The sequence below is a fragment of the Bubalus kerabau genome, chromosome 3 (genome assembly GCF_029407905.1).
Source record: "Bubalus kerabau isolate K-KA32 ecotype Philippines breed swamp buffalo chromosome 3, PCC_UOA_SB_1v2, whole genome shotgun sequence".
In the NCBI taxonomy this organism is placed as follows: domain Eukaryota; kingdom Metazoa; phylum Chordata; class Mammalia; order Artiodactyla; family Bovidae; genus Bubalus; species Bubalus kerabau.
This window is the reverse complement of record NC_073626.1, coordinates 121,619,046-121,642,196: the sequence shown is the minus strand read 5'-3', so window position 1 is coordinate 121,642,196 and position 23,151 is coordinate 121,619,046. Positions and strand designations below refer to the sequence as shown.

At 38.1% G+C, this 23,151-nt stretch overlaps 1 protein-coding gene across 1 annotated transcript in view; it reads right to left on the bottom strand.

Moving 5' to 3' along the window:
• Window positions 1-13,658: 13,658 nt before the first annotated feature.
• Window positions 13,659-23,151, bottom strand: part of DPP10 (dipeptidyl peptidase like 10) — an 802,980-nt gene continuing 793,487 nt past the window's right edge. The window contains exons 22-26 of the mRNA XM_055572870.1: window positions 20,527-20,626; window positions 20,215-20,273; window positions 20,034-20,106; window positions 15,968-16,041; window positions 13,659-14,078 (exon numbers count right to left, since the gene is read on the bottom strand). Of these exons, the coding sequence (XP_055428845.1) occupies window positions 13,944-14,078; window positions 15,968-16,041; window positions 20,034-20,106; window positions 20,215-20,273; window positions 20,527-20,626 (441 nt within the window). The 3' untranslated portion in view covers window positions 13,659-13,943. The remainder of the gene's footprint in view (window positions 14,079-15,967; window positions 16,042-20,033; window positions 20,107-20,214; window positions 20,274-20,526; window positions 20,627-23,151) is intronic.

Sequence of the window (23,151 nt, the reverse complement as noted above, 5' to 3'; positions counted from 1 at the left end):
AATATATAGTAATAATTTAATTGTCAGTAAGGTTGGCATATTTTCCCTGCCACTGTAAAATTGAATTATGGTTTAAAATAGATAAATAAATGTTTAGTTTCACTAAGAGATAAAATGAGGGCCTCCCCTGGTGGTCCAGTGGTTGAGACTCTGTGCTCCCAATGCTGGGGGCATGGGTTCAGTCCCTGGTAGGGCTGCAAGACACACTGTATGGCCAAAAAATTAAAAACATATTAAAAAAGTACTTGATAAAAGAGATAAAAAGTGTTGAACTCAAGATGTATATTACTTTTAAAATGTATTTTCTAGCTCTGTCCACTAAAACATCCCTAGAGCCTTCCACAAACTACACAGATAATGCCAAAAGGACTCAAGAACCAATTTAAATATGCTGAGGCTGTATAATGCAGGCATGCACTATCAGTTAGGATACTAACTGCAATAACAGGTTTAAGGACTTCCCTGGTGGCTCGGATAGTAAAGAAACCACCTGCGATGCGGGAGACCTGGGTTTAATCCCTGGGTCCAGAAGATCCCCTGGAGGAGGGCATGGCAACCCACTCTGATATTCTTGCCTAGAGAATCACCACAGACAGAGGTGCCTGGCGGGCTACAGCCCATGGGGTTGCAAAGAGTCCGACACAACTGAGCGACTAAGCACAATATGTATAAAATATGTTTAAATTCATGAAGTGGCTCAGTCGTGTCTGATTCTTTGCTAAATGGACTGTAGCCCACCAGGGCTCCTCTGTTCATGAGATTCTCCAGGCAGAAATACTGGAGTGGGTTGTCATTCCCTCCTCCAGGGGCATGACCCAGGGATCCTACATTGCAGGTAGATTCTTTACCCATAAGTTTATACAAATTTTGAAAAAATAAAAATCTTCCTCAGTAAATTTGGAAAATAATGAAGAATCATTTCATTTTTTGAAAATTTTTAAGTAAAGGGAAAAACCATGGCATTTGTCTTGCTTTTCTTACATATACCAAATGTTTGATGGTAATAGGAAAGTTGCATTACCCCCTAATGCAGATTTATTTTTTCCCATTTCAAAGGGGACTGTTTATTTTGGTTATCCCATCCCTGTGTCACTTTTGTGTATTAGGAACCTGGGGGAAACAAAACTGATCATTTTAAAGTTTAAATATCTTCACCGAAAGGAGTCTTACATGGACTAATGTACAATACTCAGCAATTCTGGACCTTGAGCTGGAAAGGGCTGAGGCTGTGTCCTTTGTGGTGGGATTGATTGTACTCTGTATACAGGAATCAAAGGAGCAAGTGAAATGTTTGATGTCCAGAATGGTGGACTATGTCAGTGACTATCAGTCAGTCACTCAGTTCAGTCGCTCAGTCGTGTCCGACTCTTTGTGACCCCATGAATTGCAGCACACCAGGCCTCCCTGTCCATCACCAACTCCCGGAGTTCACTCAGACTCATGTCCACTGAGTCAGTGATGCCATCCAGCCATCTCATCCTCTGTGGTCCCCTTCTTCTCCTGCCGCCAATCCCTCCCAGCATCAGGGTCTTTTCCAATGAGTCAACTCTTCACATGAGGTGGACAAAGTATTGGAGTTTCAGCTTCAGCATCAGTCTTTCCAATGAACACCTAGGACTGATCTCTTTTAGGATGGACTGGTTGGACCTCCTTGCAGCCCAAGGGACTCTCAAGAGTCTTCTCCAACACCACAGTTCAAAAGCATCAGTTCTTCAGTGCTCAGCTTTCTTCACAGTCCAACTCTCATATCCATACACGACTACTGGAAAAACCATAGCCTTGACTAGACGGACCTTTGTTGGCAAAGTAATGTCTTTGCTTTTTAATATGCTCTCTAGGTTGGTCATAACTTTCCTTCCAAGGAGTAAGCATCTTTTAATTTCATGGCTGCAATCACCATCTGCAGTGATTTTTGGAGCCCCCAAAATAAAGTGTAACACTAGTGCTCTCTAAATTCTCCATTCATTCTCCTGCAATTTCCAGTCTCTTTGTTGTTAGGGTGAGATGCTGAAAGCTGTCCTGAAAAATGAACTCCAAGCAGATGTAATGGTGTCACTTCAGAAAGGTGGTAATTGTAAGCAGGTATTATGTGTCTTCTTCAATCTTCTCTTCCTTTGACGTAACAGCATGGAGGTCCATGTTTCAGATGCCAGGGGGATGTAAAATTACTCTCCTGCCCATGTGTGACATCATGTGAGAAGTAAAGATTTATTTACTTAACATACTCAGGCTTTCTTGGTAATCCCAGTGGCTAAAATTCTGTGCTCCAATGCAGGATGTCTGAGTTCCACTGCTAGTCAGGGAGCTAGATCCCACACACCACAATGAAGATCAAAGATCCTATGTGCCACAATTAAGACCTAACACAGCAAATGAATAAATACATAAAAATAAATATTAAAAAGTTCTTAACATACCAAAATTAACTTTTTAAAATTTCATGGCACTAATTCATGTATCTCACTGTGACTAATCCAATGACTTTCAGTAACTCAATTAATTGTTAAAATGACTGTTTCCTCATGTAAAAATTAGGATAGTGATTGTACTTAATTTATGCAACTATCTTAAAGATTACATAAATATGTGTATTAAGGAGCTTATCCTAGGACCTGGAACAAATTAAGGAACAAGTTAATGTTACTAATTTTTATGAATACTATTACTATTATGATGATGATGATGATTATCATTTTATTTCCCTAGCAAATTACAGGTAAGAGTATAATCTAAATTACACATATTAAAGAGTGTATGTGAGCGAGCATTATATTCAGTGAAATAAGATAATGAGTGAGAATTTGGTGTTTGGTGAATTGAAAATAATTGAGAGAGATAAATTAGAATTTGATTGAAAGGTAAATAAGGATCAGCTATAGAAAGTCTCCAGTATCATACAGAGTCCAGACGAATTTTGAAAATTAATTTTGTATGCCAAACCTTTGAACTCTTTTCACTAGTACCGATCTACATGGAGACAAAGAAAAGCATGCAAATAATATGATCTCCTGGACTGTGAAAATGAGTTGAAGCCTACTGGAAGGTTAGTGACGTTAAGAGAAAAAGACTGGTTTTGGGTCCAAGGTGAACAGAGACTCAGCTGAGATCCAAAGCAAGCAGTGTGCCAGGGGCAGCAGGTTGCTTTGTTTACTATTTTTATACTCCAGAAATATTTATCTTTCCATAGGATGTGAATTATTTCCTTCAGGTAAGAAAAGCTAATGCAATACAAATGAAAACAAAACTAAACTATTATTTTTCTTTTTAAAATCTATGTCCTTCTGCCATGAGTGTTTTGCATTGAGAAATAACTGCCAGAAAATGGAAGGGCTTTACTATAAATTTCCTTAAAATTGTGAGTGAGACAGAAACCTGTATGCAGAGCAACTGCTCTTCAGTATGGTAGCAGACATGTGAAGGTTTTTTAACTTGAATAAAACAAGTTGATTCATTATGGAATATTTATTCAAAGGGAATAGGTCCAAGGGAGTACCATTTGTAATATAAGGATCATTATAAAAGAATGAAAATCAAAACATGAACTGAATATGCTGATATTTTTAGTAAGTGATGACTCAGCTATAAAACGTTTGAACTAAGATATCCATGTATATTGAAAAGCAGAGACACTACTTTGCCAACAAATGTCCGTCTAGTCAAGGCTATGGTTTTTCCTGTGGTCATGTATGGATGTGAGAGTTGGACTGTGAAGAAGGCTGAGCGCTGAAGAACTGATGCTTTTGAACTGTGGTGTTGGAGAAGACTCTTGAGAGTCCCTTGGACTGCAAGGAGATCCAGCCAGTCCATTCTGAAGGAGATCAGCCCTGGGATTTCTTTGGAAGGAATGATGCTAAAGCTGAAACTCCAGTACTTTGGCCACCTCATGTGAAGAGTTGACTCACTGGAAAAGACTCTGATGCTGGGAGGGATTGGGGACAGGAGGAGAAGGGGACGACAGAGGATGAGATGGCTGGATGGCATCACTGACTCGATGGACGTGAGTCTGAGTGAACTCCAGAAGTTGGTGATGGACAGGGAGGCCTGGTGTGCTGCGATTCATGGGGTCACAAAGAGTCAGATAAGTGACTGAACTGAACTGAACTGATCCATGTATACATTAGATATGTTCATTAGATTAAATGGTAAAAAAGGATGCTAATGCTGTATCAAACAGCACAGTATCTGACTTTGGCACAAAATCTTTGAGCTTTATTTTGATTTGAAGTCAATGTTGAAGTTGGAATTTCCCAAGTATCTGGGCAAAGCAATTTTGTTCTCCCTAAAGGCTACTCAAAATTCATTTACAACATACAGATTTTTAAAATTCACACTTGCTATCCTAAAGGGACGAAGAGGTGTCAGGTAATAAGAATGACAACCACTAAAAGTGAATAAGTCAGACAGAGAAAAGGAAATACTATGTGATATCCCTTATATAGAGAATCTAAAACATATAACAAAAAAAGAAGTAGATTCACAGATATAGAGAGCAAACTAATGGTTACCAGTGGCAGTGGGGCAACATAGGGGTTGGGGAGTAGGAGGCACAAGCTAATGGGTGTAAGATAGGCTCAAGTACATATTGTATAATGTAGCCAATATTTTGTGATAACTATAAATAGAAAGTAACTTTTAAAATTGTACAAATAAATAAAAATTTAATCTAAAAATGTATATGAATGGGGGTCTCCTGTGTTACCTGTGTTTCTTTGACAGGACTTTTTATTTTCCCATTGGAATATGCCTTATGTAATCAATCAATCAGGAGAATCAATGGTGTGACTAGCAACTCAGGCTATACAGAGATAATCACTTCATAAATTGTGTTAAAGCAAATAAAGCCTGAAAAATGGGACTGTTAGCACAGCAATCATATTTCAAAACTGCCTTCCTGAAGGCAACAATGTGTCACTGACGAGAAGAACAATGTGTCACAGAAGAGAAAGGAGAAAATGTTGGTTAGGGAAGGCGTACTAACTCTTGGAAACAAAGCCTGGAGTTCAGGGTCTTGTGAGACACTTTCAAATGAAGGGTCTGTGTTTACCCAGTCTCACTGTCCATACCTTATCCATGCCTCTGGCTGAAATGCCAGGACTAAGGATCATTGTTAGTAGGGTGTTCTTACTTCTTCTGGGCAATACATACATTGGGCACCTATTTTACATCAGTTCTCCTACCAGTCTTACTGCTTCTCAGGTGGCATTATTGGTAAAAACCTGCCTGCAAATGCAGGAGACATAAGAGACAAGGGTTCAATCCCTGGTGGGGAAGATCTCCCAGAGGAGGGCACAGCAACACATTCCAGTGTTCTTGCCTGGAGAATTTCATGGACACAGGAGCCTGGAAGGCTATGGTCCATAGTGACACAAAGAACTGGACATGACTGAAGCGACTTAGCATGCATGCACCATTCTTACTAGTTGCACCCTCGTGAAGGATATTGCAATTTCATATACAGAACTTACCAGGTTCTTGTATATCTAGGATGGAGGCTTGCAACCAAACCGTGGACAATGAGACTTGAAGGAATTATCTTTCCTCATTAAAAGCAATAGTCACTCTTTGCCTAACTATCCTTGGACGTGCCATGAAAGAATGTACTGCTCGCAGCAGCTGCAGCCAATGAAGTAGATGAGCAGCCCACTGGAGCTGGAGAAGGGAAAGGGTGGGGGAGGCTGGAATTTGATTTCCAACTTGGTCTGTTAAACTGCTCCTAGAAGCACCAACAAGCATCTCTTGTGATGTGAGTCAACATATACAATGGCATATTAATCATAAAAAGGAACAAAACTGGGTCATCTGTAGAGATATGGATGAACCTAGACTCTCATACAGAATGAAGTAGAAAAACAAAAACAAATATTGTCCATTAATGCATATATATGGTATCGAGAAAAATGGTACTGACGAACCTATTTGCAGGGCAGGAATAGAGACACAGACATAGAGAGCAGACTTGTGGACACAGCAAGGGAAGGAGAGGGTGGGACAAATTAAGAGAGTAGCATTGACAAATATACAGTACCATGTGTAAAACAGATAGCTAGTCCAAAGTTGTTGAATACCACAGAGAACTCAGCTAGGTACTCTGTGATAACCTAGAGGAGTGTGATGGGGTGGGTGGGAGGCTCAAGAGAGGAGAGTATATATGTATACATATAGCTAGTTCACACTGTTGTACAATAGAAATTAATACAACATTGTAAAAAATTATGTTCCAATTAAATATAAATTTAAAAGTAATTGATAAACAAAAGATATTTCTTGTCATTTAAGCCAGTGCTTCTCAAACTGTACTGAGTGTGCAAATCACTTGGGGACCTTGTGATGTTTAGATTCTGCTTTAGAAAGCTGAAGCAGTGCCTGAGAGTCTGCATTTCTAACCAACAAGGGTGATGTCCAAGCTTCTTACATATTGAGTCACAAGTATTTAGGCAACTTTTAAGTTTCTATTCAGTTACTAGAAGCCACAAGTATACTAAATGGCAACACTGAATAGAGAGAGACTTGAAAGTTGAATCCAATCTAAAGATATGCATGACAAACCTTAGCAATTCACTAGTTAAAAAATGCAGAGATATGATTATGGCAGTTGAGGACTTTGAGGTCATCATGGTCTGTGTTCACATACCTGGTTCTGTCACTTACACACTGTGTGACCCTTGCGTGCTAAGTTGCTTCACTTGTGTCCGACTCTTTGCAACCCGATGGACTGTAGCCTGCCAGGGTCCTCTGTCCATGGGATTCTCCAGGCATGAATAGTAGACTGGGCTGTCATTTTCTTCTCCCGGAGACCTTTCCGACCCAGAAATCGAACCAGCATCTCTTGCATCTCCTGCATTGGCAGGCGCATTCTTTACCACTAGCGCCATCCTATTGAAACATTATTTAACCTCTCTGAATATTGATTTCTTCAGAGAACAATGTCATCTATCTCATACAGTTGGCTTGAAGATTAGTTGAAATTATGCAATTAAAAAGTCTAGGTCTTAAACAAATGTGAGTTCTTTTTCTATGATGCTATTGGTGGCATGGAATCTGTATTGTCAAGGTTCTTTCATGCCTAAGATTGCTTAGTTAAATGGTGCTAAGTCTGACAGAAAAATTGTAGATTGTGGCAATCAATCCGGAGACTTTTCTTTAACCAAATTACTCTATCAAGATCTTGTGATTCCTGTACCTGGCTATGTTAAACTTAATTGGAATTTTTTAAAAAATGTAAGCAAAGTTGCACTTTTATATGGCTGGTTTCTTCTCTAAAACCTGTCCGCATTGGTGAAATTTTTATTTATTTATTTATTTACTACTGTTCTGGCTCTTTGCTGCTGTACAAGCTTTCTCTAGTTGTGGCAAGAGGGGCCTAGTCTCTAGCTGTAGGCTTCTAGTCACAATGGGTTCTCTTATTGCAGAGCACAGGCTCTTGGCACACAGGCTTCAGTAGTTGCTGGATGAGGGCTCAGTATTTTTGGTGCATGGGGTTAGTTGCCCTACAGCATGTGGAATATTCCCAGACTAGGGATTGATCCTTTGTCCCCGCATTGCAAGGCAGATTATTAACTACTGAACCACCAGGGTAGTCCAAGAGTAAATTTTTAAATCACAGGCTCTCTCCCCCAGAATTGGTGGAATATTGTTAAATGAAATGAAAATAATGTTAGCAGAGCTGATCAGTATAAGCAAAATCTACTTCCCCTAATGACAGAAAGGTGGAAGATAACACGTTTTTAAGTCAGGTTGCAAATTGGATGGTGGACGCCAGCTATTACATCTAAATTTGCAGTGTTTGATGATGAGACAAGGTCTTCTTTTCTTCATGTTTATAAGCCTGGGTGCTTTGATTAACATAATGCTTTGAATACCTCTTGGAGGATTTGGAATGTCCTAGGTTAATGCCAGAGCAAGGGAATTTACTTACAACCTTCCAGGCATAAAATTATGATTTTTCTGAGCAAGGGTTTGAATGGATAGAGATAGCTGTTACATATTTCCAACAGAAAAATAAAAATGTTACATATCTCCAACAGAAAAATAAAACATGTTTTAATATTATACGTATACTCTTGACATTAGGGAAACCATGTAACTTCAAACATGGTAATATTCTACACTGGACTATCATTTACCTTTCAGTATTATTGCTATCAAATTTTCCTAATAATATCTCTAACTACATGTTTAAATATTTAAAATCTATTCTCAGTTGAGGTGAACGTGAGTTAAAACTTTCCTCATTTCAGGAATAGTTTAGAACAGAATGGGTTTCTAAGTTGGCTTGAGCTGGGTTTTATGGTATTTACTCATTAATTATGATGTTATTAAAGTGCTGCACTCAGCAAATCTGGAAAACTCAGCTGTCAGTTTTCATTCCAATCTCAAAGAAGGGCAATGCCAAAGAATGTCCAAACTACAGCACAATTATACTCATTTCATATGTTAGCTAGATCATGCTCAAAATTCTTCATGCTAGACTTCAACAGTACATGAACAGAGAACTTCCAGACAGTACATGAACAGAGAACTTCCAGATGTACAAGCTGGATTTAGAAAAGGCTGGATTTAGAGGAACCAGAGACCAAATTGTCTTTGACTGTGTGGATCACAAAAAAACTGGAAAATTCTGAAAGAGATAGGAATACCAGACCACCTTACCTGTCTCCTGAGAAACTTGTATGCAGATCAAGAAGCAACAGTTAGAACAAGGACATGGAACAGACAGGTTCAAAATTGGAAAAGGAGTACGTCAAGGCTGTGTATTGTCACTCTACTTATTTAACTCTTATGCAGAGTACATCATGCGAATTGCTTGGCTGGATGAAGCTCAAGCTGAAGTCAGAAAACAAAGAGGAGCTAAAGAGCCTCTTGATGAGAGTGAAAAAGGAAAGTTAGAAAGCTTGCTTAGAACTCAACATTCAAAAAACTAAGATCATGGCATCTAGTTTCATCACTTCATGGAAAACAGAAGTGAAAAAAGTGGAAAACAGTGACAGATTTTATTTTCTTGGTCTCCAAATTAACTATGGATAGTGACTGCAGCCATAAAATTAAAAGACACTTGTTTCTTGGGAGGAAAGCTATGACAAACCTAGAAAGCATATTAAAAAGCAGAGACATCATTTTGCTGACAAAGGTACATATAGTGAGATTTGGACCCTAAAGAAGGCTGAGCACTGAAAAACTGTTGCTTTTGAACTGTGATGCTGGAGAAGACTATTGAGAGTCCTTTGGACTGTAAAAGCAAACCAGTCAATCCCAAGGGAAATCAATCCTGAATATTCATTGGAAGGACTGACACTGAAGCTGAAGCTCCAATAGTTTGGCTACCTGGTGAAGAGCTGACTCATTGGAAAAGACCCTGATGCTGGGAAAGATTGAGGGCAGGAGGAGAAGGGGGTGACAGAAGATTAGATGGTTGAATTGTATCACCAACTCAATGAATATGAGTTAGAGCAAAGTCCAGGAGATGGTGAAGGACAGGGAAGCCTGACATGCTGCAGCCCTTGGGGCAGCAAAGAATGAGATAGGACTTTAGCACCTGAATGAAAACAATTCATTAACTATGCAAATTTGACAAGTTACATACTTATCTGAGACTCAATTTCTTTATCCATAAAATAGGAATCATAATACCTATTTCAGAGCATGTTGAATAGATTCAATTTGATAAACAATATAAAGTTCTTGCTGCATGCTTGGTATTCAGTAAAAGTACAATAACTTTTGGGTAGTAACAGCTTCCAACCTGAAAAGAAACCACTTCTTTATTCTCATACTATTTCTTCATCCTGTAATATTCACCATGATACGCTCTGGTGGGAAGAAAGTGTTTCCACAGAAAGTAAAATCTAATTCAACATTGGTGCGCAGGTAGTTTATTTTGGGAAGTGATTCTAGAAAATAGGACTGAGAAGCTAGAAATAGGGAAGAGGGACATCGAAGTATGTATAGATGTGGACAGCTGAGTTTCATGGAGCCTTTGAGAACCATGTACAATATCTAAGGGAAGGAAAAGGGGAACATATAGTTAGCTGCTTCTGTCTTCCATTAATTGGGTTTCTGTGGAGCCATTAAATTGTCATATAGGTTTGTAGTATGTAAGTGATGAGACTGTTGGTTCTAGCAGATAGACAACATTAGCAGCAGAGAAGAGAAAGTGAGAAAGAGCCCAGCTGAGGTGTCAGGGTTTATTTACTACAATGCTGGTTGCTGCAGGATGTGTAGGTGATTAAACCATGAGAGGAAGGACAGAAGTGTGTGAAATGAAAATATCTTCTGTCATACCAATATACAAGAAATGTCACAGCCATCAGAAATTTCTGGCCTCCAACTGTGAATGAGGGCTTCCAAAACTGCAATCCAGCAGATGCTGCCATTCCCCATGGTGACTGCTGAGGAGCTGGGGGAATGCAAGAAGCAGTCATCTGCCACTCCTTAAGGTGAACAATGAAAGAGGATTGGCCCCAGATAGCTGAGGTGCATTATGAAAGGAGTTCATTCAGTGAGCCCAGAGGCTTGCATCTTCCCATACATAGAATGCAACATTCCTTAACCTGATATCTGATTTTTCTTACCTCACAATAATCTTTGCTGTTCAGACTGCCTGCTCCTTTTGTTACGAACTTGTAGATAGCCTGACTCCCCCTCCTGCTTCCTTGGAGCAGTTTTCTCAGAGCTACTGAGATGCTATCTTCCAGGCTCAGAGTCCTTAACATTCTCACCAAATAAAATAACTCTCTACTTTAAGAGACTATATTTTTAGTTGACAAGTGGCATTTCATACATGAGTCTTCATAGCAGTCATGTGTCCTCAATGACTCTTGAGATTTGAAAGCAATTCAGTCCCAGATACTTCTGTTTCAAAGCCTACCATTTGAGCTCCATGGCTTAAGTATTTTTCTTTATGGCAAAGACAAAAGTTTGTCGTCTTTTTCTAGCAGATCTACAACTGTGAGGCCCTCAATGGTGAATTCAGTGCTAAACATCCAATCAAGAAGACACATTCTCCAGGTGAACTGAGATTCATGTTTTTTTGTTTGTTTAGTTTTGACCATGCTGGGTCTTCATTGCTGCAGGGGCTTTTCTCTAGTTGTAATGTGTGGGCTTCTCATTTTGGTGGCTTCTCACGTTGTGAAGCACAAGCTCTAGGGTGTGTGGACCTCAGTAGTTTCAGTTCCCTAGCTTTAGAGCACAGGCTCAGTAGCTGTTGCGCATGGACTTAGCTGTTCTGTGGCATGAGGGATCCTCTGGGACCAGGGATCGAACCAGTCTCCTGCATTGGCAGACAGATTCTTTACCCCTGAGCCACTAGGGAGGCCTGAGATTCATGTTTTGAAGTGAGTCCTCTGCCCTAAATTCTGTCAAGAAATGAAAACCATCCACAAAATCTATTTAGTCCCAAGTATTGACTTAGAAACCTCAATGCAGACAATTAAGATGAGAAATTGCTTTCTTTTTTAAAAATAGCTTCAAAATATTATATGCCCACCTCTGTGGATGACTGAATACCACTTACTTTCTTATTATGGAACTTATAGTTTATTTTGAGTCTTTTTTTTTTTGTAACTTTAGGGGGAAAACAGCACTTAGAAAGCTTGCTCTTGGAAATAATACTTGGAAAGTTCTAGGAAACTATTAGAATTTATGAACACATATGAAATAATGAGTCTATGACCAAGGGCAAATGTATAAAAGACAAAATCCAGTTAGATGATTCCTTTAATGTTTGGTGCCTGTGTGTTTTAGTGAGCATCTCCCTTTTCCAAAATAACCCAATTATGAAAAGCCAGATAATCACAGAAACAAATATTTTCCACCGTCCTACAAATCAGTAGTTTTCATTGGATATCTATTTAGCCTTAAAGGTGAAAGCGGGTTCCAGACTAATGTCTTTCATGTTAGAAGCTGTATTAAATTAACTGAAAAATAAACACTGATAATAATAATAAAACAAGAGAAATGATGAACAGTAAAAGGTACTTTTTAAATGTTACTCAAATAGACAATAACACCACATCTTTCAAACAACATAATTATTTGCATCATAAAAACTCTAGTTGTTGAAATTTAAAATATTGATTCAAAAGCTTCAATTGGACTTCAAATCAGCCTAAAAAAGAAATTTCCATCTTAATAAAATAGGCAAAGCTTTCCTTTTACACTTATTTTTTAAAACAGTATACTTATTTTTTTTTAAAAAATGTGTTTTACTAGTCTTGAAAAAGACCTGAAATGGGTCTTTCAAAAATTTTTCCCATTTTAAATGGAATCCAACACAGCAGTTAAGATGCGGCTCCAAAGAATATGGGAGAAAAGCAGAATACCCAAAAAATGACTTATGTGTTTCCAAACACCCAGATTTTAGGGTTGATGCCTTCATAAAACAAGAGGATTACTGAGCAATTCCATGAAATTTTTAACTTTCCTCCTGGTATTCTGATGTCATTATAATCTAGCCTGTCCTAAGGAATTTTTAAAACCACAAAAACCCAGTCTTCTGCCTAGATTTACCTGAACTTCTGTGCTTGACTTTTGGACATCTCTTCTGGAAGATCCCTCCAGTGAAATGAGAAGATATTCTTTGATTTTTGTCAGAAAAGTTAATATTCTCATGACTTAAATTGACTTCATTACAGTCAAGTTTATTTTACACTCTCAATTACTCACTACTGCAAATCAACACAGCACAGAAATTAATGCATTTTGTGCCTTAAATAGTAAACACTGCTGTTTGTGAACTTTTTTGGCCAATGAATAAAAAGTATTTCATTTCTAAATCTCACCAGAAGGATTTAAACAGTAACAGATGCATTGGGAAGGCATGGGATACTAAATAAGAACTGGCAAATGAAATAATCCAGTCTTTGCTTTTACAATGAAAATGAGAATTGGTTTTTCATTGAGAGAAGAAAAAGGATTAAGTGTTTTAAAAAAGCGTTTTCCACCAAAAGAGCAAAATAGCACTCAGTGGTATAGTATTGTTAACAAAATTTCTTTATCAGAAACTATAATTTAATATTTAAGTACCTAATTTACATGTGACAAGGTATCATATTCAAAAAATTAAACTGCAACTAGAAAACTATTAACTACTAAAAACAATACCAAACACAACCAAAACATTTATAGGAAAGCAATAGCTAGAATTTGAATTAAAAAAAAATTTCATCATATTTGGCTCATTAAACAAAGCATCCATTACAGCCTGTAAGCATCTCTTCTAAGTCATCAAGTTTATCCTTTGTAGCATGAATAACACGTAAAGATAGATTTATTGACTGCATATGCACACGTGTGTATACATATTGTGAGACGTACACTCATGTGTTGACTTAAAGATATTGTATCTACTGATAACTGGCTGAACTTTGGAAGGTGCTGAAACCCATATTTCTACATGACCTGTGACCCATTTAAAAATGTCTTTTTATAAACAGAAGTTACATAAAATACTCTGGTTTTATTAACTGACTCTTTTCTTAAGCATCATAATAGACAATGAAGGAATTGCACTTATTTTAAAGGTACAGTAAAGTGTTAGATTGCAGCTTGGCCATCAAAGATCAGGGACTGTAGTACTGAGAAGTTGTGCATTATATGCAAAGATGACAGTGGCCACTGAAATTAAAATGAGAGCAATTAATTACAGAACAAATAGGGCGATAACAGAAGAAAACATGCACTACTCCTACTTTAATGCAAAACTAATTTCTCCCCGGAAACCAACCCTTTGACTTTTCTTACACAAAGAAACAGGTTCTGCACCCTTGGCAACACAGTAGACATGGACTTCTGTATTCAAATTCTAGTTCATTGTCTCTGAGTGTGCTGTTCCAGTGTCATCTCCTTAAGCTGCCCTTGAAATTCTGGAGCATCTACAATATTACAGTCTCTTGGTTAGGTTCCATTGAGCCTCAATATCCCCTTCAGCTCTATATAAATAGGGTCCTTTATTCATCTTCTTCTGGTTCCTGTGGCAACACTGGTATTTCTTCCTTTAAACAATCACTGAAGAATCTGAGAATTGTGCTGTAGAGATGATACTTGCTCTTCTCAGATACGTTATGGCCTTCATCTGGGTAGACCTAAGATATTGAATGGAAAGGAGATTTCAAGTTGTCAAAGAAAGCCTTCTCTATCAGAATTCGTTGCTTCAGCTCCACGGCAAGGGAACTTCGGAAAACAATATTTAACCAAAATCTCATGGTATTCAATTCTGAGTCTTTCATGCTAAATATTTCATTTTTATTTTAATTAGATCAAAATAAGACACTTGAGACAAAATGCAATTTTGTGCCTGTAAATTAGGATTTATTGGGAATTCCCTGGTGTTCCAGTGGTTAGGATTCTGCCCTTTTGCTGCCTAGGGACTGGAGTTTAATCCCTGGTTGAGGAACTAAGATCCTGCAAGCCAAAAAATAAATAAATAAAGTAAATAAATTAGGATTGGTTATCCAAAAAGTTAGAGCATTCTATGTTCACACTGAACAAGATGACATTAATATCAACTTAGCTACATTTTGGGCTGTTTCATCCTGACTGTAGGCCCCTGACCTCCCTTTAGAATATTTAATGTAGAAAACTGGCAACTGTAAGTTCATTCTCTGCCCCTTTGAAATTTATATAAATCTTCTTTCAGACTTTTGTCAGTTTTACAATCCAGGAAATATCTTTCTCAAGGACTTGGGAACCATCTCTCTCTCTCTCTTTTTTCTTTTTTTTTTTTAACTTTTAGTTATTTTGGGGGGCAGGGGGACTGCACCATACAACATGTGGTAACTTAGTTCCCAGACCAGGAATGAAACCTGCACCCCCTGCACTGGAAGCACTGAGTCTTAACCACTGCACCAGCAGGGAAGTCCTGGAAACCATCACTTTAAAATGTAAACACTGAAGGAGAGAGCATCCCCATTTCCCAGTCTCCAAGTTATCTCTTACCATAAAGGTACAAGAAAGGTTACTTTTCCTTTCCTTTCCTTACTTTTACTTACTTTACTCTTCCTTGGCCTGTTACCAAACACCAGGACCAATGAATCCCTCATGGGGACTCTTAAAAACTCCCCAGCCCATTGTTTCAAAAGAGTTGAGTTTAGTTTTCCTCCCTTATTGCAGTAGTCCCAAGTAAAATTTTCCTTGTTTGTTTACTTTTGCACAATGAAATTTTTACTTTGACAGTGTCCTTTCCAATATAAACAACATGAGTGATTTTTTTTAAACATAAGTGAACATATTGTCACATCAATTCCTGGGTATAAAGTTTTTAGCTAGTGCCACATTTCCCTCTGAGTAAAGCCTCACAGTCTATGGTCAGTGCCATGATCCTCCATCTATTTATTGCTACATCTTCATTTTTCATCATTCTAACCGTGGTACCTACATTTTTGATAAGCTGAACCACTTTTAGTTCTTCCAAATGCTTAGGAATGAAAGTAACTTTATTTCCCTTTCATAACTACTCCATCAGACTGAAAGTTCCTTGATGTATAAAGTATGTCTTCTTGATCCATTTAGTATAGAGACCATGTAAATTAAGTCCTTGATAAATATTTACTAAATATGGTTGAATGCAGAAATATAAATGATGTTTTCTCTTTTCCCTTTTTTCTTGTGATATTTACTCAAAACACTTTGCCCCCTTTCATGAAAAGAGTGATGGAGACCATAAGAAAGACAAAAGGACCAGAAGGAAAATAAAATTTATCATTTTAAAAGAATTTCTTATCAACGATAGTGAATAAATGTCTGAGAAACAAGCATTTTTGAAAGAGTTTATGCAATTCACATGTAAAACAAGATGATCTACATTCTCACTGTAATAAGGAAGTAAAGACAATTTGGTAAAAAAAAAAAAGAAGAACAACAAAAAAAAAAACAAATAAAAGGGTGGGAGATGGAATCATACAAAAACTGTGTTCTGTATCTCACGACAAGGAACTAAGGTAGATCAACACATTCTTCTGAAAAAGTGACTTACCTGCATAGTATAGTTCACTCCAGCTTTTATTAGGTGTTTGATTAATTCTGCTGAATGCTGGAAATGAACTTTGGCTGCAAGAAATTAAATGATGATATTGAAGGAAATACATTTTTCAGGATTAGAACGTTTTTATAACATTTTTTCAAAGAAATTAAGTATTTTACTTTACATCCAGTGCACATTAAAAAGACTGATACCTAGCTTTACCTGGAAAGCCAGTCCGTACAATGGTAATAAAACTTTGAGCTTCACATTATAAAAAAATACATTAAAGCAGGAGTTACTACTAAGTCTCTACTTACTCTACAGAATTGTGGTTAGATTTACTTTACTGAATGCCATTTATTATTTCTAATTATTCACATATTTTATACCATGATAATAATTTTAACAGAGTGAATGCCTGTCTGGATAGTAATACAGCAAACCAGCCTTCTTCGTTTCTGAGGTTTACTAGGGTCAATTTCAAACACTGACATTCTGCTTTATATCAAATTAAGAAGAAAAGCACATCTTAAGAAAATAGCATGCATATCTCATTCAGTTCAGTTCAGTTCAGTCGTGTCCGACTCTTTGCGACCCCATGAATCACAGCACGCCAGGCCTCCCTGTCCATCACCAACTTCTGGAGTTCACTCAGACTCACGTCCATCGAGTCAGTGATGCCATCCAGCCATCTCATCCTTTGTCGCCCCCTTCTCCTCGTGCCCCCAATCCCTCCCAGCATCACAGTCTTTTCCAATGAGTCAACTCTTCGCATGAGGTGGCCAAAGTACTGGAGTTTCAGCTTTAGTATCATTCCTTCCAAAGAAATCCCAGGGCTGATCTCCTTCAGAATGGACTGGTTGGATCTCCTTGCAGTCCAAGGGACTCTCAAGAGTCTTCTCCAACACCACAGTTCAAAAGCATCAATTCTTCGGTGCTCAGCCTTCTTCACAGTCCAACTCTCACATCCATACATGACCACTGCTACTGCTAAGTCACTTCAGTCGTGTCCGACTCTGTGCGACCCCAAAGACAGCAGCCCACCAGGGTCCCCCCTCCCTGAGATTTTCCAGGCAGGAACACTGGAGTGGGTTGCCATTTCCTTCTCCAATGCATGAAAGTGAAAAGTGAAAGTGAAGTCGCTCAGTCGTGTCCGACCCTTAGCATGGACTGCAGCCTACCAGGCTCCTCCGTCCATGGGATTTTCCAGGCAAGAGTACTGGAGTGGGGTGCCATTGCCTTCTCCAATACATGACCACAGGAAAAACCAAAGCCTTGACTAGACGGACCTTTGTTGGCAAAGTAATGTCTCTGCTTTTGAATATGCTATCTAGGTTGGTCATAACTTTCCTTCCAAGGAGTAAGTGTCTTTCAATTTCATGGCTGCACTCACCATCTGCAGTGATTTTGGAGCCCCAAAAAATAAAGTCTGACACTGTTTCCACTGTTTCCCCGTCTATTTCCCATGAAGTGATGGGACCGGATGCCATGATCTTCATTTTCTGAATGTTGAGCTTTAAGCCAACTTTTTCACTCTCCACTTCACTTTCATCAAGAGGCTTTTTAGTGCCTCTTCACTTTCTGCCATAAGGTGGTGTCATCTGCATATCTGAGGATATTGATATTACTCAGGGCTAAATATTTAATGTGGACCATATTGGTTTCTCCTCTTTCCTTCTAACTTGCTACTCCCTGAACCTCAGTTACAAAACTGAAATAAGTAGCATAGCAGCCTAAGTGTGGGCAGCAACATTGACCTGAACTAGCTATGAAGACTTGGACAAATCACTTCAATAATTTTGTGTAGCATTTTGCTCATAGGCTGCCTTGGCTGTACATTCTTAAACTGTGCATCTTCAAATTTCTGTAAATAACTTTTAAGCTAACGTTTTTCAACTGTCTTTGTAAGGGTAGGGCAGTCTTACCAATAGTTTGGACTTCATTGCTCTAATGCTATGGTACTGATTGATCCTGCTACAGAGCAGACAATAAAAGACTCCAAATAATCATTTTCATCTTTTAAAATTCTCGTAATCTTTTCCAACATTCTCTTATTGTACTTAATGGGAAAATTACCATGTCATTTCAAAATAACTGTGCAAAATGCTCCATAAAGGTAAGCTACCAGAAATGCTAATAAATAGGGTAATGACTGAGGTAAAATGATACTCTATATACCTCATTTGCTTATTGTAGAAAACAAATTGAAAAAGACTCCATCATTCAGCTTTATGGATAAAGCTGAAAATAAATGTGCAAATGGATTTTCTATTTTTTTTTTCTGTTTAGTTTCTAGTGCAAAGCATGTTGATAATTGCCATGTATCCCTTCTTAAAACTAAATAGAGGCATTAAGTCTAATTGGTTGAGTTTCCTAATTTGATGATAATTTTGAAAGATAATACTAACAATGGTAGTAGTATATTACTATTGATGCACTGCCTATAATCTATGAGTCCCATACGGAATATGTGTATGTGTGTGTGTGAGTATATTTGTGTGTTTGTGTGTGTGCAAACACATAGGCGCATTTCCTTTGAAGTGATCGGTGTTAAAGGTCTACTTACATTTTATTAGGTAGGTGAAGCAGCACAGAGCACTGATAGTTCCTGTGCTATTCCTCAGGCTCTCATCAGTTAGTAGGCTTTTGAAGCAAATCACTAAGTAGGGTGAAGGGAAGAGGATTGAGCTTTGCCTCTTTGAGGTGGGGCACCTATGAAAATGGTTTGGAAATCTACCTAAGGGAGATTTGTCTCTTCTCCCTCATTTACCTATTTATTCACATATATACTATAAACATAATATATACATATTATATGTTGATATTGATATGAGCTCTAATTTAACTATTTTAACTATGACCTGACGCGCTTAAAAGTCAAGTTTGAGGGCTAATGTTATCTTCACTGTAAGACCTGGTTAGTAATATTCTCTGTAAAATGGGATAAAAATACTTAGGCAAGGCAGGATAGACTGACAAAAACAAGTTTAAGATTTAGGAAATATTGCTTCAAGGCTTTGCCTCTCTTTGTTCACTTGCCAGGTAGCCTTGGATAAATCAGTTTCCTCCTTGAAATTGATTTTTCTCATCTGTGAGTGGAGCTATAAATACTCAGCCCTCTGTTGTAAAATTTCACATAAAATAAAGGGAAAAAAGATATAATTTCTTTGAGCCACTAACACTTCAGGTGAATATAAAATGATATTATTTATTACTAGTAATATCAATCACATCCATCTCCAATGTATAAAATAATAAAAAAGGAGATGATATAAAAGTGCTTTTTTTGGTTTTTGTTTTAAGAGAGAAATCTCATCAGCATTTCATCTCAGTGCTGGCACCTTTTGCTATGCTGCTGTTTTTCAGGTTAGAGTCCATTTGCGGTATGCTGAACAACATGGTCCTAGTCGTGGCTATGGAGAAGGCAATGGCACCCCACTCCAGTACTCTTGCCTGGAAAACCCCATGGACGGAAGAGCCTGGTAGGCTGCAGTCCGTGAGGTTGCTAAGAGTCGGACACGACTGAGCGACTTCACTTTCACTTTTCACTTCCATGCATTGGAGAAGGAAATGGCAACCCACTCCAGTGTTCTTGCCTGGAGAATCCCAGGGATGGGGGACCCTGGTGGGCTGCTGTCTATGGGGCCACACAGAGTCGGACACAACTGAAGCGACTTAGCAGCAGCAGCAGTAGTGACTAACCACTAATGGTTATTTATATTTAAGTTAATGACATTTAAATAAAATTTAAAAATTCAGTTTCTCAGTCATACTAAACATGTCAAGTGCACATGGCCAGTGGCTACCATGTTCAGCTGCACAGACATTTGCATCATCACAGAGTTTTACTGCACAGTGGCTGCCATCAAGCCCACTGCCTGCTCCACTCTGAGTCCTGATGTCCTTCTGTCCTTCTGCCCACTTCCTACCAGGTATTAGATTGCTTGTGCCATTCTCTTCTGCTCTCCTCCCCAGAAGGTTATAGCACCCCCTGTAAGCAAATCCTTGGAGGTGTCCCTTTATTCAAGGTCAGACTCCATCAATCAGTAGCAGCAAATGACACTAAGTAGCTACTTACTGTCAGCAGTCCCATGGATTATTAATATGTTTTCTTCTTTCAAGCCATGAATATTATGTAGCACACTAGATGCCTATAAATAAAAACACAAAAATCTGTATATAGAGATCAACCTATATTTGCATTCAGAATTTTTAGAATAAAAATACTATTCTTTATTCATCACTTTTAAGTTAGTTACCTGGTATGTGCTTTCGTCTTTTGATGGCATACCAAGATATCTTTCAGAGAAAGCGGAGGCTATGATCCAAGAACACAGAAATTTAAGGATACACTAAAAACCATTTGACTAGCACATTTCATTATTTAGTTTCTACCTTTCACATTTAATTGTCATGCACCAGTAAAACTTATTGAATCAGAGAAGTGATAAACTGCTGAAAACATCTCTGATAGTACATGGTAAATGACCTCGATTGAGCATCTCTACGTGAGGACTTTTGTTTCTATAAATCAGTACATTATTTTAGGTCAGTCTGTAAGAAGTACTCACCATACAATTTCAAGTCTATAATGGGTGCAATCACTGATCCACATTTAAAAAGTTTTTCATCTGATTTTAAGATCATGGATGCAATATAGCCACCATAGCCCTGGGCAAAAAAAAAAAAAAAAAGTTTATATATGTAAGATTATTGATTATTCCTGGAGACATTTTAATGTTTTACCTTTTGGTCACTGTTAGTTAATATACATACATATCAGAATGTCTCATAATGCTCCAGATTTGAGCAAAGAATACACAAAACACGGATATATACAGATGAAAATTTTGAAAAGTTATTTAAATTTTTATATAATGTTATTTCAATAACTTTAGGTAAAATATAAAATTTATTTATCATCAAGTGTCAAATATTTGCTCTTTGATCTGATATCTGGGAATAGATCCAAATAATTTGAAATCAGGGTAATATGTGCATGAATGCTAAGTTGCTTCAGTCATGTCTGACTCTTCGTGACTATGGGCTATAGCCCACCAGGCTCCTCTGTCCATGGGATTCTCCAGGCAAGAACACTGGAGTGTATTTCCATGCCCTCCTCCAGAGGATCTTTATGACCCAGGGATTGAACCCCCATCTGCATTGGCAGGCAGGTTCTTTACCACTAGCTGGGAAGTGGTAAAGAACTAGTGGGAAGCCCAGTGATTAAATCATGTATCATTTTAGACATATATATTTAGTAAAACAGCATATTCATTTAATAAAACAGCATATTCATTTAATAAAACATTTAAAATTATGATTATTAAGAATTAAGAAAGTATTAAATGTTTAATATATATCACCACATGTATAGATTCTGTTTTCAATACACACAACTAAACATTTGAAAGAACTCATATATGATAAATACTTTTGCTAGTTAGATGTGTTGGATTATTTTTAAATTCAATTTTTAAATATCCACCTTGAAATGCTTTTGAACAAATCTAATTATACATTTTAAAAATATATAAATCAAGGTGTCTAGTTTTCTTTTGAAGACTACTTTTCTGACTAGAAAAATTCAAGAGGAGATTTTAATAACTATAGTAATGCTGGGTTAAGGGGATGACCTAATAAGTTGTCAGTGCATTTTAAGCATTAATTTTTGCTGTGTTCTTGGTGTTGTGTTTCATTTTTCCAGACATTGGAATATCCTGATAGGTATTATTAATAAAGATATTAATATTCAAGCCTTAATAGATGGGAAAACAGTGGAAACAGTGTCAGACTTTATTTTTTTGGGCTCCAAAATCACTGCAGATGGTGACTGCAGCCATGAAATTAAAAGACGCTCAGTCCTTGGAAGAAAAGTTATGACCAACCTAGATAGCATATTCAAAAGCAGAGATATTACTTTGCCAACAGAGGTCCGCCTAGTCAAGGCTATGGTTTTTCTTGTGGTCATGTATGGATGTGAGAGTTGGACTGTGAAGAAAGCTGAGCGCTGAAGAATTGATGCTTTTGAACTGTGGTGTTGGAGAAGATTCTTGAGAGTCCCTTGGACTGCAAGGAGATCCAACCAGTCCATTCTGAAGGATATCAGCCCTGGGATTTCTTTGGAAGGAATGATGCTAAAGCTGAAACTCCAGTACTTTGGCCACCTCCTGCGAAGAGTTGATTCATTGGAAAAGACTCTGATGCTGGGAGGGATTGGAGGCACGAGGAAAAGGGGACGACAGAGGATGAGATGGCTGGATGGCATCACTGACTCGATGGACGTGAGTCTGAGTGAACTCCAGGAGTTGGTGATGGACAGGGAGGCCTGGCGTGCTGTGATTCATGGGGTTGCAAAGAGTCGGACACGACTGAGCAACTGAACTGAACTGAAGTGAATGCAACTGGTTCATGATAAGCTCTACTTGTGAAAGATTTGAAGATGATTCTAGTGTGTTTTGGTGCTATAGGAAACTGTTATTTTCTCTATAACTCTTGAGAAATAAATAATATCATTTATGCTTTTCTAAGGCATCATTTAAAAATGGGTACTGGAAAGTCCAAAATGTAATCAGACATTACTATAGTGGTTGAGAGAATATATGTGAAGAGTAGCAGAATATACCACCCAAAAGTACGCCACTTGGCATATTAATTATTTTGAGCTGTAAGCACTTGCAAAAACAGCGAATCCAGAGGGAGGCTTTTCTTTCTCTGAATGCCTGTATCTGCCTAAAGGCAGATCCTCCAAAGTAAATCAATTGTTCAAGGGCCCCTACCTGGAAGTTTCATCACTGAGGGAAGATTGATTCTTGTCACAGGAAAGGAGACTAGAAATTGACACCACACCCAGGCTCACTGTGTCACAGGCCTTGCCTCCCATCTATTCTTCTAAGGCCCCATGTGTTTCCTAACACTAACTTGAAAAGAAAGTGAAAGCATTAGTCACCCAGTTGTGTCCAACTCTTTGAAACCCCAGGGACTGTAGCCTGCCAGGCTCCTCTGTCCAGAGGATTTCCTAGGCAAGGATACTAGAGTGGGTTGCCATTTCCTTCTCCAGGGGATTCGCCCCACCCAGGGATTAAACCTGGGTCTCCTGCAATGCAGGCAGAGTCTTTACCATCTGAGCCATCAAGGAAGCCCCCAAATAATTTACTCTCTCTTAACATACCTATAGCCCCTCTTTCCTTTCCCTA